A 14861-nucleotide genomic window follows, 5' to 3' on the forward strand; every position below is an offset into this window, starting at 1 on the left:
ATGCCACAATTAGGGCATACGTGGTCCCCAGAATGGTGTCCTGGCCTGGAAACAGGTTGCCCAGGTGGGCCACGGGATCTCCATACTGGGCCAGAGTCCAAACGCAATGGGATGGGAGCAACCTGCTCCTGCTGGTGAGGGCACGAGGAGACTTGTGGGGTCCTCTCACACATGAATTACTGTACAACTCTGTGAGAATTTCTCTTTTTCCCAGAGAGTTTTGGAGCTGGAGTAAGAAATAGCTTTAAGCTAGCCGAAGTATCTGGACACTCAACCTGGTGTGGTTGCATGGAAATTAAATAGGAGCCTCTTTTACAAACACACCCATGAAAAGAGTTAGATCGTGCTGTTACCTCCTGGAGCCAGAAACTTAGGTATTCTTTGGCTTTCCCTGTGAGTACTCATTCCATGCTTTCAAAAGAATCAAAGCAGAGATTTGAGAGATAATAATATAATATAAACAACAAACATACAAACAAATAAAACCAAAATCAATTAATTTATTTTGCAATAGTTCATAATCTGAGGTTTTGAAAATTGGCAACCATCTTCTCCCAAACAGTCTTTGCAAGTTATCATCACTACTACACAACCCCAGTTGCTTTTACTATTATATTCTGAAAGAATAGTTTCCTCTCTGCATTCAGTCTGTCCTCAGCTCCAGTTTATCACTCCTTCCCACATACACACATCAGTCAAGAAACAAAAAGAAAAGCTATTTTTCATGGTTTCCTTTCTTTTCTGGTTTAAGGGTTCTTATGTTCATTGTTTCGAAAAGCCGAATTTGGGTCATGTGAATTCATTCTTGAGCACGTATCAGTCCATTAGGAAGAGCTGGAACTGAAGCAAGATGTAAACATCCTCGAGCTACTTTGACACAGTCTGGCTGAAACAAAAACTGCTGGCGTGGCCATGACCTGCTCTGAGGGCACTGTTCCTGGTGGAAAACTGAGTGCCAGTTCAGTGGGTTTCAAGGAAATTCTGCCCTTAGGGGGACAGTTATGTGGTCATCCCAGAATAACTCCTCTCCACTTTGAACTTCACCTCAAACTACCATTCATTTTTCTTAAATGATGTGTTATTAGAGACCTTAAAGCAGCAAAATTACCATATTTTCAGCTATGTGGCAATGGCATGTAAGCAGATAAGAAAAGTGAGTTAAAGGACTAAAGCTTTTACCCCTTTGAGGTAGTCAACTTTTGTAGTTGGTCTGGAGAAAATATTGCATTATGGCTTAAAGATTTTATTTGGGGATAAAAATTTTTGCTTTCTGACTACTTGAATGAAAACGCATAAGGATTTTTGAAATCCCTCCTTTCCAAACACTATTTCCCTGTAAGGATACCTTGCAGCTTCATACCCTGTGAGCAATTCAGAAAAAGCAAGAGCCCCAGCTCCTTAGACTACACAGTCCTATTCCCACTCCCATTTTTGCCTAATGAATCTGGATTTCTTTTCTGCATGATAAAAGAGACTAGCAGAGAGGCACAGCCTCTTGCTTCTCAGCTTGAAGCCTGGTGGGAGGCAAGCTCTCCAGGGATGTAACATGTAGCCAGTCCAAAGATGCTGATGCACAGAAGGGGCTGAACAAGGGTCCCCAATGCTCTGCAAGTGGAAATTTCTCTCTGAATTAGCTCTCAGTCTCTCCATGCTCCAGAATCATGAATGGAAAATGGAGATGGCAGGAACTTCCAGCCTCACAGAGGTGCAGTGGGCTCCAGCATGTTAAAACAGAGGAACAGCCTGGGGCTACCACAGCAGACATCACATACCATAAAGAGTGCTTGACTATTAATAAGAAGAGGATCTGGGGGCTATTGCACTGTCCCTGTAGAGAACAGAGACTGTCCATTGCATCATCAAATATTTATTTTGTCGGTGTGTGTGTGTATTTGGCTGAGCTACTATTCATTCTAAGGGTTAATTCACTTGAAATTCATTAAGGGATTAATCATAAAGGAACAACAAGATTCCCTCATTTGCAAAAGTTACCTCTGTTTTTCCACACTGTTGCACTTGTGTGTGTGTATATATATATATCTCCCTATATATGGTTAGATACATCTATTTATATTCTCTGACAACATTTATTTTGGGGCTAGAATAAAATGAGGATAACAATGCAATTGTGGAAGAATCAAATTAAAATGTATTTTTAGATAAGATAGTTTCAGCTAAAACCATATCTTAGCATAATATCTATAACATAAAAAGGCTTTCTTTCACTTCAAAGTAAAGGTATAATTATGTTATAGATTAAGTGTTCACGAACTGCAGTCTTTAAGAAATAGCTGTTAACAGAAAAAGGTCCCTCACATTTAAAACACTCCAGAAATAAAATAATTGCAGCAAATGGATTTATTGTAATAGTAAAGTAGCAGCAGATAAGTATTTTTTTTCATTCAATTAGGAGGTTTTGTGCTGTTTATTTTATTACCAGCCACCACCAAACAGAGCTACAGTAAACGATTACAGAAATTGTGTTCAATTAACTACAGAGGAAGCCAGTTCTACCCTGGTATTTATTTGAAATAGTGAACGCCTCCATTAGAAGTGGCCCTCTTCAGTTCTGCCTAGCTGAACAAGCTCTTACAAGCAGTTTTTGCTCACAGATCCTATCTCCAGTGTAGCCATTCAACCAAGATCAACTGTTCTCTTCCTCAAGAGAACGCATCATGTTGATAGATACCGTGTTTTCATGTGGGGAATTTTGCCCACTTTTCTGATTACGAACAGCAGCGCAAGAAGCTGGAAGCACCTCCAGTTCCCATGGACCTGGCAAGGTATATTTGTAAGGGCAAGGCCAATGAGCTGCTGAAGCATGAAGTTTAAAGTCTACCTACTGTTAAAAACAAAACGAAACACACCCTGTGTCACATGAGAGAGGATTATTTTAGTATCAAAGATTAAAGTAGATGAGAGGAAAGGAAGGATTTTGTAAATATCCTCTTATTAGAGCAAATTGGCACTTTTTCTGTCTCAAAAAAACAGGGCTTCAAATTACCTTTATGCTTTCGCCATCACCAAGAGCTTTTTCAACAAGGTATTTGATTGTAAACTAGACAAATACACCTCTTGTATTCAAAGGAGCACCCAGAAGGCCCAGCACCACCATTTGGATACTCTGTGCCTACCAAAATCCCTACTTACTAGAAATTCAGTCAAGAGGATAAATGGCTTTCAGTGTCATCAAAGAGGGAATTCAGTCTTTGGAGTCTACACTGCACCAGGCTCTCTCCTAGTCCAAGCTTTCACACCTTATTAAACAAGAAGCTCATACAAATAATTAATACTTGAGTCATGTTTTTGTCCTCATGGACAAAAAATTAGTACTCAGGTCATGTTTTTGTCCTCCATCGGCCTAATTCTAAAGAGTCTTTGGAAAATATGTTGTCAAATGCCTCATCCGTGTTCAAGGTAGTGCTGGCTGGGCTGTTCTGCCTAGGACAAGAGGGCAGCCACAGATCACTTGTTTTCAGCTAGGTATGCAACAAAGGAAAACAAATGAACCGGTAGAAGAGTAAGTCATCTATCTTGCCAGGGGACTAGTTGGCATCAGCAACTTGAATACCATAGGTAATCCAACATAAACATTTGTAATAAACTATTTCTATTAGATAGTTTCCTTATGTGTCTGAAATTAGCAGAACCCCTGTAGTTTTTAGAACCTTTATTAGGTAACCAAACATACTATTTTACACAGTGCATTTTAAGAGAAAATAGCCCTAGCGGCACAGAAAAATGAACCAAATCCATTGAATTCTGACACAAATGTCTTTGGGTGAACTCAAACTGTTACACTTGCAGGATCGACCCAGATACTACAGACACAGGATTAACCCAGATATTAGTTTCAAAGGCTTCTCCACAGCTGATTTTAATGAACGCTGATACAAAGTCCTTATGCTTTACACTGACATTAACAACTTCACAGCATTTTAAGTAAATGCAAGGGCATCCTAGGCAAGCCTGGTCTTTTTGACCTGGATTTATGTGTTGCACTGAATTAGTTGCAATCCACACAATTCAGGAAACAAACCACGCTTTATCTAGCTATTCTGAAGAAAGATGTATGCACTTATTTTGGGCTTTTCCTCTGGTGATAAGTGATGACACTGAATGGAGGGGTGGAGGAGCTCCTGTTATGCCCTGATGCTCATCCTCACACCCAGGATTACAGTCCTTAAGTCTGGCCATGCTTTTAGCTGAGGAAGATGCCATTTCAGATGTTGGTGCCGTGATCTACCCTTTGCTTCCTGTGTGATTATTGTTCTTGTTCCAGGCTGTGAGCTAACTAATAAAGGAAAATAGTTAATTTTCATGTGTGCCACTCAAGAAATCTGTGCAGCGACCCTGAGCCTCAGCTGGCAGTAACCAGCATAGCAGGGCTGGAGCCAGCTCCAGCTTACACCAGCCCAGGGCCTGACCTCACTGCACCACTGCGTGGCGTTGGCTTTTCCCTGAGGAGGATGATAAAATACAGTTTAGCAGCAGCTATATCACAAGAAATCAGATGAAACAGAGCAATTGCCAGAACGGGCTTCCCAAAGGGCTCTGCTTAAAGAATTTCATGAAAAAGCATAATTCAGTTAGCTTGGAAACAGTTAATGTGATAAAGGAAGCACCCAGCTTTGCAGCAAAAATAAAGCAAGCATCTTGGAGGCACTGGAAAGGCATTGTACTGCCCTGCTGCATCAGCCTGTGGTTGTCAGAAGAAATCCTCCCTTGCCTGTGGTCCATGGCAGCCTGAATCGGAGGGCAACTCCTGTTGCCCCAGAGAAATGCTGCTGTGTTATTGACTGATGGCACCAGAGACAACATGTGACATCTGTAGATTCATGGTGAACCTGCAGGAGCATTTACATGGGCAGCAATCAATTACTTCAGCTTAAATGCATCGTGTTTGCCAGAAAATTAGGTATAGATTATGGAACACGATGGCAGGGTTTTGGAGAGGCAGGAGAAGGATCCTGCCTGTGGCAGTAACTGGAAGCCTGATCGTCCAGTGCAGGCATGGGCAAAGGAGGTGTTTGGCATGGCACCTCCCCAAGCAGGTGTACTGCACACATATTATGGCACAAGCAACATATATATATAAATATATAAATATATATATTTTAAATCACAGCCCAGCTCGCTGCAAGGAAAAGCTGTCCAGTCCTGATCATCTTTCTGAGATATTTTAATTACTGGATTCCTCGGGCTCCCCTAACGAACCAATAATCTCATAAGATTCGACCCACAAACGTGCACTGGTTAAAAAAAGATCACGCGTACATTTCTGTTCTCCTCTTTGCTGCACAAAATGTAAAGACAAACTGCTACTGGCAGGAAGGGTAAATGATAGAAATAACCAGGATGCCTCTCAGTTGGTGCTCTCTGCAGCTGTCATGGAGTCCAGCAGGAGTGGGGGCTGCTCGGCACCCTGTTAAAGAGGTTCCTCTCTGTGTAGGCATACACATATGCATCAGCATCCTCCATGCGTGTGCATCCTGCCCATCTTATTCTGGCACGTATGCCTAACAAATTCATCCTACAATTAAAGCTCTGCACACACACAGGTGTGCACACAACCCCTCCGCAAAGCACACACACGCACAAAACCTAACGACAGGCACCAGCACAATTTAGTGCAGCTTTGCAGGCAGAAAAGTGCTCACCGAAGCCATGCAGTGCATGCCCAACCCACGGCGACCGGAGTCTTATCGTTATGTATAATAAACAACACTGCTCCACATTAGCAGCACAGTGCCCACACCCTCCCAACCCCATCCCTGCAGCACTGTCCTGTGCACGAAGCAAGCACAGGGAGCGACGAGCAGGCAGGATATGAGCGCTGCAGGAGACAGGCTCTGGCAGCGAGAGCTGCTTCATGTCGGGGTGGGCTCTCCCCAGCTTTCAGGCGTGTGATCTGCATGTCTAATAATGGGCAGATTTAGTCAATCCATCCTTTCTGGCGTTGGTCCCTTACCTTGAAATGCTGCAGCTGAAGTATCTGGTCCTCAAGCTGTTGTCTCTTGCCTTCTATTTCTGTCTGCCTTTTCCTTTTTTCCTTGGAAAAATAATTTCAGAGAGAGAGAGAGAGAGAGGTTGTCAGAGAAATGGAGGATTTAAGGGTGGCGGATTCACAGGAGCATGCAGGCAGCCACGCACATCTGTGCAGATGCCACTAGTCCCATTTCACCTGCTCTCTGCCCGCTGGGAGGGTGGAAGCTCCGGTCCAGCCAGTCGCTCACCGGCAGGAGAAATTCTCCTTGCTGGCTGACGGCAGCCGGAGCAGCAACAGCGTGCACAGTCCCAGAGGAGGGGAGAACACAGGCATTGCAGCTCAGAGGGAAGTTAAAGGGACACAGATGCTCTTTCTCGTGCCAGACCCCGGGGCAGGGATGGGGACTGCCATGTGATGGTAAAGCCACACGAGGTTGGAGGGGCATCACCCATGGAGGGAGGTGGGCTACAGGTGGAGATGTCCCCTCGGGGCAGGTGCTGAGGCTCTCCCCAGGCTCGTGGGGAGGATGTGTTTTGGTTGGATTGCACAGGGCTGATCTGAGGTGAAAATGGGGTGTGTAGGCTGCTTGGTTTGTTTGGGATTCAGAGCATCACTGCACAGGAGCTGATGGCCCGTAAGGCTCCCAGTGGCCAGGCTGGCCACATAGTGTGCCAACAACTGGTGGTTCTCAAGGTCACCTCCACAAACATTTTCATGAACCTGTGCTCAGCAGCAGGCTGTCCCAGATCTTTCAGGAGAGGAACTATCTGCTCTCCTCATCTTCCACCCCTTCCTGTTACGGAGCACCAACCGGTTGCCTTGCCCAAGTTTTCTGTGCCCGGCGGGGAGCATTGCTCCTCACCCATCCCTAGCCTGGATCAGGTTCCCCTTCCCACAGGTGTTTTCTCATGTTAAATTTTCTAGACCAAACACAGGCAGGCCACGCCAAAACCACACCAGCCACAGCATTTACTGGAACAACAATTTTCAACTTTTACTTGTTGAAAGCATGTTTTTGTTATTTAAATATTTCAGCAGCTGCAAGATTGGACTAGAAGACATCTGGGGATTCCTTCAGTCCCAAAAGTCATTTCTCTGTTCCATTTCTGGGTGTCCTACTGGGAATTCTCCACTTTCTAGGGATTTCAAACCTTTGTGTCTCATTCTCAGGGGGCATAAAGGAAGATGCTCTTTAAGCACAAATAATTTGTGTTTATATTGGACCTCAAACCAGGGATTTTAAGTGAAAGCACAACATTTGCAAAGAAGATAAAAAAACATTTTTTAAACCAGGTTCACTCAAAATAGAGTCAGATAGCTGCCTGGACCACTCCTGTTGAAAAGTGAGACATGGGAACAGGTAAGGGGAAGGCTGGATTAACAAACCCTGGAGAGGCAAAGTCAAATGCTGCATACGTCAAGAAGTTCTGCAACGCACTGCATGTTCTTTTACGCTGATTATGTGTATCCAGATCTACACATACACACACACACACACACAGCTGTCTGAGGGACATAAGAATATTTCCGCTGAGCAAAAATATTCTGCTAAAGTTGTTTTGGAAAAGGAAAATTGGCTTTTTGGATAACTAAAACATCACAAATGGACACTGTCTTAATCTGAAAATGACATCTTGCTGTTCTGTGCATGCAGAAGACAATTTGCATTGAGCACATGCAGGCATAAAAATTTATGCATGCACCTTTAAAAATCGCTCTTTATATAAAATTGATAGCCAGTGGAACATTCCTCCTATCGCTCCTCCAATCCTATCCTATCTCCCCTCTGTGTTTTTGAATGGAGCAGGATATTGCATGGAGCAGGATATTGCATGGCTCTGGGGCTAAAAAAAACAACAACACAGCATTCTTCAGGGCTGTCTCTTGTTGTTGTTTTTGGTTGCTCTTTTTTTTTTTTTTTTTTTTTTTTTTTGAGCATGCAGCATTAACAGTGTACTTTGGGGAGCAAAAAAACTTAAGAGTCTGTTTTCTGCTATTTCCCAAAATAGCTGGTCAGCCATGGACCTGAATAAAGTGGTTATAAAAGCTGTTCCCGTTAATGGCCTAATATTCTCACAATAAGGATAATTCTCTCCTGCTTGTGCTAAGCTGAGCAGACCGACATAATGCTTGGATCTGATGTATGCAGGCATTAAAAACGTGCACCAGATGCACCATAGGCCAGCATAAGGCACCTACATCTTCACAATTAACTGACCTACATTTCTATGTGTTTGTTGATAGGCATATATATGTGTGTGTGTCTTCTACCCTTTATAAAAGCCCTCCTGCTCAAATACATGACAAAAATCACCACTGTACTTTCTCTCACTGGCTGTGTCAAGCCTTATAATGGATGTGACAAGACAGCCTAATAAAACATAGATGGAATCTTCTTTTCTTTGTGAGAAAGGGAAAGCACTTAGAGTATTTTCCCTGTAGGCATCAACACAGCAGGCACTAAAATACTTGAACTACTTACTAACTAGTGGGCTTCTATGGAGTTAAATTGGAATATTGCTCACATTTCCATTTTACTGTCTCTCAGTCAGCCTGACCGCACACCTCCACCCTCTCGTTTTGCACCATGACAGAAAAAGTGATTTTTTTCTTCTGAAGATTGCATGAATTGCAGTATGGGTAATTAGCTGTCAGGAGTTTTCACCTTCAGGTGGCTTGGTCACATTCAGTCTGGGTTTCTCCCAGTCACTGAAGGCTGTGTGTACACACATTCCTAATTTATACAGGCATGTTCTGAAAAGATGTGGTAAAAGACTAGACAGACCGACAAAAATCCCACAAAAATCAGCATCAAGGATTTTAGATATTCAGTAGATGAATTAAGTTCTCATTCAGGACTTTACTGAAAGCACGAGGATGTAAAGCACCTACTTAAACTGAGTATTCGCCATAGTAGTTTGGTACTTTTCTATGTTGAAGCCTGTAAAGTAAATGTTCCTCCTTATTCTATCCATCAGTTGAAGATTATATAATGTAGTGTAATGTAATGTAATATACAGTAATATAATATAATTAATATAATATAATATAATAATATAATATTATACATATATATATTTCCCAAGCAGGCCTATTGATTTATTAAGGCTCTTATCACCAACAAAATAAAGTGATCACCTTAAACTAATAGGTTCACTCCACACAGCTCTGTTTCAACGCATGTCCTCTCTGACAATACAAGGAATATCCCACCATTGCTTCAGCTAGATATTGATGCTAATCTCCCCCAAGAAGTGACCCGATCTGGAGTACAGGAGGTTCCCTCTGAACACCAGGTGTTCTTTACAGTGCAGGTGACGGAGCACTGGCACAAGTTGCCCAGAGTCTCTGGACTGTCCCTCCTTGGAGATCCTCAAAACCATCAGGATATGGGCCTGGGCAGCCTGCTCTGGGTGGCCCTGCTTGAGCAGGGAATGGACCAGGTGGACACAGAAGTCACTGCCAGCCTCAGCCTTTCTCTCTTTCTGCATCTGAAGCCAAGCCATGAATCTCTGTGACTGCTATTCTGTGATGGGGTTGATTAGCTTTACCTACACCAATGAGCACCAAAGCTACATTTCACTCTGCTGCAGAAAACGAGGCTCTTTCAAAGGTTTCCCACTATCATTACACCTCATGACCTCCAGTCCCTTATGTTTCACAGCAGCAGGTTCAGTTTTGACAAAAGCTACCTGAAAACCCAAGTGAAGCTTGAAAGACAAGAGAGAGATGGCTAGGTGTGATCTGAGGTTGAGGGAGACACCCACCTGAATCCCAAGCAAGCCAGAGGACTGGATGTTGTACAGTTCCTACACATTTTGAGGATGCTACTGAAAACTGTAGGTTAGGATATCACTTGTGCACACCCAACATCTTGGAGCTATTCTGTGGACATCAAGGCATGTTTTTTGTGGACATCAAGGCATGTTTTTTTTTTTTTTTTCCCCCAGGAAATGAAAAAAATATAAAAACTAGGCTTAAAACAGGTGGAGAAAACAGGCACAGAAGCCAGTTTTACTGTGAATATAGTAGGTTTAGCAGAAAAGATTTATATCTTTCTGAGGTGTTCTGCTTTTGTAAGAATATAAACGCTCCACTTGGAGCGTTACCTTTCCAAAATGGTAGAGTGATGTCCATGAGTAAAACAAGATTCTAAATTTATGTCTCTCCCTTCATCAAAAGTGCTAGGAAAATGAGAAAGTGAAAGTATTTTATTTTATTTTTTATTTATTTATTTTTTTTTACTCACAGACCCAAATGGTGGGAAAGGAACATAGGTCAAAGGGCAAGCTGACTCACATCTTGAAATCTACTTAGTGAAAAATGAGATTTGTATTCAAGAGTTCACGTGTGATGCCAAAAGTAGAACATGGGAAATATAAATGTATTTCCCTTTATGAGAGGCCTGTTTTTGGAAAGAAAACAATTGCTGCACAGTGCTAAATTTGGCCAGTGCCACTTTCCTATTGTTAAAAAAAAAAGAACATCAGACAGTTAGTAAGCAAAGATCCCATCTAGCTCGAAGAGAAAGAGAGTTCTGGAGGATGAAATGGAGATGTATAAAACCGTGAGTGGCATGGAGACCACGAGTGGACATCTACTGCTCACCCTGTAAGACAGAAAGGGACATCCGTGAAGCTGGAGGGGGCAGGTTCAAAGTCAAGGCATCGGTCTGCAGTGGAAATCCCCATCTCAGGGTGCTGTGGGTGCTGGGAGATGCTGGGGGCTCCACTGGAGCCTGGTCACAGACAGAGAAAAGGGATACTGTGAAGGACGCCACATAAACTGAGTTGCATCTGGTTCAGGAAGCCCCTGGACCAGAGATGGCTTTGAGGATGAAAAGGTACTTTGGAAGTTTTCATATACTCGTCCTTCTCTAGTGCACATGTTAACACCATCCGTTTTACAGCCCTGTCAGAAATGGGATGCAGGAGTTTTTGTCTGATTCAGGACAGCTGCTCTCATGTTACAGTTGATCAAAATAATTTAGAGTTTAGTGTCAGACTTGTCAAACCATTCCAGTCAAAAAAAAGTAAAATCAAAGCAAACATAAGACCTTGAAAAAAAACCACCACATTATACCAAAATGCTTCCCTTTGACAGTGCAGTCACAGAATAACTCAGTTTTCCATTGCAATGTCATTTTTTGTTGTTGTTCAGAAATTTGCTTGCACAGGGTGTGAAGGGATACAGAGATTATGTAGCTTGCAGACTGGTAGCTGTCTGAGGAGAAGCATGCACCTCCAAAGCCATGTTAATCCTTGGGGCGATGGGGCCTTGGTGAAGTCCTCCACTCCACTTGCGCTGGCAGAAACACCTGTTTTCTTTGGTCTCCAGCCAGCTCAGATACGTGCTGAAAGCACTCCACAGAAACTAAGTGCTGTTTGATTGACCTCACTGGGGAAACATGTCCAGAGCCAAGAGCAGGCTAAGGATTACAGTGCAAGCGAGGTAGAAAAATGGATGGAAAAATGACTGAACGTAAATCGGAACATAAATCGGTGAACATGGATTGTGTGCTGGATGCTGTGACCACAGAGAGGACGGGCAGGGCAACACAGATGAGTGAGTGGATGTTTCCACCAAGGGGTTTCCCGGTGGTTGCAAGCCAAGCAAGCACCTGGGCAGCCCAGGAGGAAGGGGTGGAGGGGGGGGGCTCCTGCCTGCCATGACAATGCAAAACAAATGCACCAAAAAGTGGCACATGCAGAGGAAAATTACAGTCTGCTTCAAAGCAAGGAAAATAGTCACAAAAGCATATCTTCAAAGAACCACGTGGATTTCTCTGATCAGGCATTATTTTCCCCACTCTGCATGGTTGGCAGATATTATTCTCTGCTTCCTTAAAGCTCACAGATTTTTAGGACAACGAGTAAGGAAAAAAAACACACAAAGAGCTTGTGACACCTCATTTTTCTGCTGCCAGCTCAGGGACATCCAGAACTAGGGGAAAAGGAGCATCCGGATTTCATGAATCATTTCCATCTGCAGTCAGCATAACCCCAAGGAATCCTTCTTTATGGAGACTGGTTCTCCCATGGGAGCTGCAGCTTTCCTCGGGGTGGTGGTTTAAATGGCAGTTCTCAACGTGACAATGGCGCTGCTCTAAGCAGTGAAATGAAACCTGTGGATTTGCTTTGTCTTTTGCAGTCCAGTGGTAATGCTTCACAGAAAATAAAATATTAATAAAGACAGAGCGGCAATTTTTTCCTTTATTTTTTTTTTCTTATTTTTTTTTCTCCATCTTGCCTCATTCCTGTCTGGTCAATTCCTCTGTCTTCCTGCTGTATTGAGCATTGGAAATGCTTATGACAGCGCCCGTCTCTGCTAGCTGCAATGGCACAGTCCCCTACCGAGAGCTGTTGCTGAACTGCAGCTCTCAACATTTCCTGCAAACAGCACACCACACTGATTGCTGCACCAGCAGGGGCTGGGTGTGGAGATGGAGCAGACAGGACTGCAGCAGAACAAACACACCTCAAACCTCTGAGGTTTTGGCAGAAGGGTGCCTGCTGCTTTTGGGTAGCTGATGCCTGCTGCCACCACCTTGCTGCCAGGACAAGATGGGGAGCCCATCGTCCTGCCAAGTGTACCAGAGCACAGAACCACGTGTACCAAGGCTTGTCGTGGAAGGCTTGTCATGACGGGCAGCCCTGCATCCTCTGTCATTGCAAGCTGGAGGCCTGTCTGGCCTCACCTCTCTGGCATCCAGAGTTTTGTGTTTCTTCAGATAATGCGGAATGGCTCCTCCTCTGCCAGCTCCTCTCCAGCCCTGCTCCTAGCAGAAATGGAGTCTGCGCTCATACCTTCCCAAGAGTCATGTTTCTTTCCAACCACACCACCAACAGCACATAAATGTAAGCCTCCAGCTTTCCTCACTGAGGTGTTTTCCTAAAAGAGCCTCTCTGCCCCAGTCCCCCAAAACCCATGGGCACCTGGCAAATATTTGTGTCACCTTAAACATGAGCCAGGGACAATTTCCCTATATCTGTGTACTGTAACACAGCTTCTGAACTTAGGGACACTCTGCACTCTGTGCTGATGTGTAGCACCTAAGAAGCTGCCACCCTGACCCAGCCTTACAGTTTCCTTGTGCAAGAGTTTTTTTGCCTACAGCACATCTTCATGATTTCAAACATCCTGAAGCTCCTGGGACCTTGGTGGCTCACCCCACCTGAATCTGAACAAAGCAAATCATATGTTGGAAAGCTCTTGGTGGGAGGCAGGGACAACAGGAGTATGAGATGTTGCTGCAACCTTTTCCACGTATCCTCTGTATATCCACTATCTCGTAACAAAGCTGTGTGTCTCTATCACTCCAAGCAATGAGCAAATGGGTTTCTTGGGAGTGAATGACAGGAGCTCCCAATGCACAGGTGCAGCAAATAAATGCCTGAGGTGAGCGGATGAAACCCACCCAAAAGATAAAGGCTGGATTTAGCTGTCTTCCTCATGCAAGCTCTTTCCACAGTTGTACGCCTATCGGAAAGCAAAGGAAAGAAGATCTTTCACCTCCTCTCTTGTGGAACTGGCAGACTGTGTTAAACTGGAGATTTTTCCCACAAGGACTGATTCCCTTTAGATACACAGCTTGCCACTGTGTGCACAAAAATGTCTTGGCATGTTGGTTTGGGCACAGAACAGGCTTACTTCACAGAGGCAGACCCTGGTGAGAGAGTAAGCAGTAGGGCCTGGAAATTATAGAAATTCGTTTGTTTCTCATCTATCAGACAGGCTTCTGCTAAGACAAATATAGAATCACTTACAGAGAACTGCACCCTCAGGGTGAAGAAAGCAAGATGCACTCAGGCCAGAAATACATCTGCTTTCATTGCAGCCTTTCCTGTAGTCGTGAGTGTCAGAGAAGTGAGTTGCTTATGTACAAGAACTGGGTGGTTTGGAAGAGATAAAGAGATACATTTCCCTGTAAACAGCCCAACTGCTTCCAGCAACGGAGCAAATGTGTCTGGTTTCCAGCCCCCTTTCTTGCTGATTTTGTCATTTGCATGCAGAATAGCAGTTCTTGCTTGGATCGAGAAAACACACTCAAAATATTCATTTTATTCATTTTATTCATTTTCTCTGAAATGCTCCAGCTTTTCAGACATCTAGTGGATGGGCTATGCTTGTGTGAGGGTGAAGGATTTTTTCTCCTGCGCTGACCGGTCAAATAAAATAAAACATCTCTGTGTCCTTGTGCACTTTGTCCACAGCTAGTAGTTCAAGTTGTTTAACCATAGTAGTTTAACCATAGTAGTCATCCTGTTGTTTGGACACCAAAGGAGGAGTTCATCCACACGGAGCCCTGGAGGATTCATTCCTTCTCAGGGCTTCTGGATATGAGCAGTTCATAACTGCCATGAGCCCACTGCCAATGTCAGATGCAAGGCTTAAAAGGGCAGAGCTGTCCAACAGGAGAGAGGATCCTCCTTGGTGAAGACAAGAACCACTGAAGGGTTGAAGCAAAAACTTAGCTGCCCTGGGCACTTATAATTATTGCTCCCTGGTCACCGAATCCAACCACCATAGTGCACACAGACAATGATTGCTTAATTAAAATCACCACACATCTCAAACAACAAATAAAAGGATGGCACAGCTCCCAGAACAACAGCTCTTAATGAAAAGTGATGAACGTGGGAAGGAATTTCCTTCTGAAGAACTGCCCCATTACTGTTTTTGAAAGGGTACACAGCATAAAAAATGTGTCATTGAGAGGGTGAGGTAAAATTATTTTAGGACAAATCATGATAACACATAGGGAAATTCCCACTTAGATGCAAACATCACCTCCATTTTGACGTGACCAAGATTTTGCCTGTAATTTCCTCATTTCACTTAATGCTACTGGAATGTCACCGGAAGCTGTGGT

General features: G+C 43.7%; 1 protein-coding gene across 1 annotated transcript in view; it reads right to left on the reverse strand.

The window, feature by feature from the left end:
* The window catches only part of LOC118257006 (A-kinase anchor protein 2-like), a 257483-nt gene that overhangs the window by 207213 nt on the left and 35409 nt on the right, over positions 1–14861 (reverse strand). The window contains 1 exon segment of the mRNA XM_035564528.2: positions 5972–6052. Within this exon segment, the coding sequence (XP_035420421.2) occupies positions 5972–6052 (81 nt within the window).

The sequence above is a fragment of the Cygnus atratus genome, chromosome Z (genome assembly GCF_013377495.2).
Source record: "Cygnus atratus isolate AKBS03 ecotype Queensland, Australia chromosome Z, CAtr_DNAZoo_HiC_assembly, whole genome shotgun sequence".
Taxonomy (NCBI): domain Eukaryota; kingdom Metazoa; phylum Chordata; class Aves; order Anseriformes; family Anatidae; genus Cygnus; species Cygnus atratus.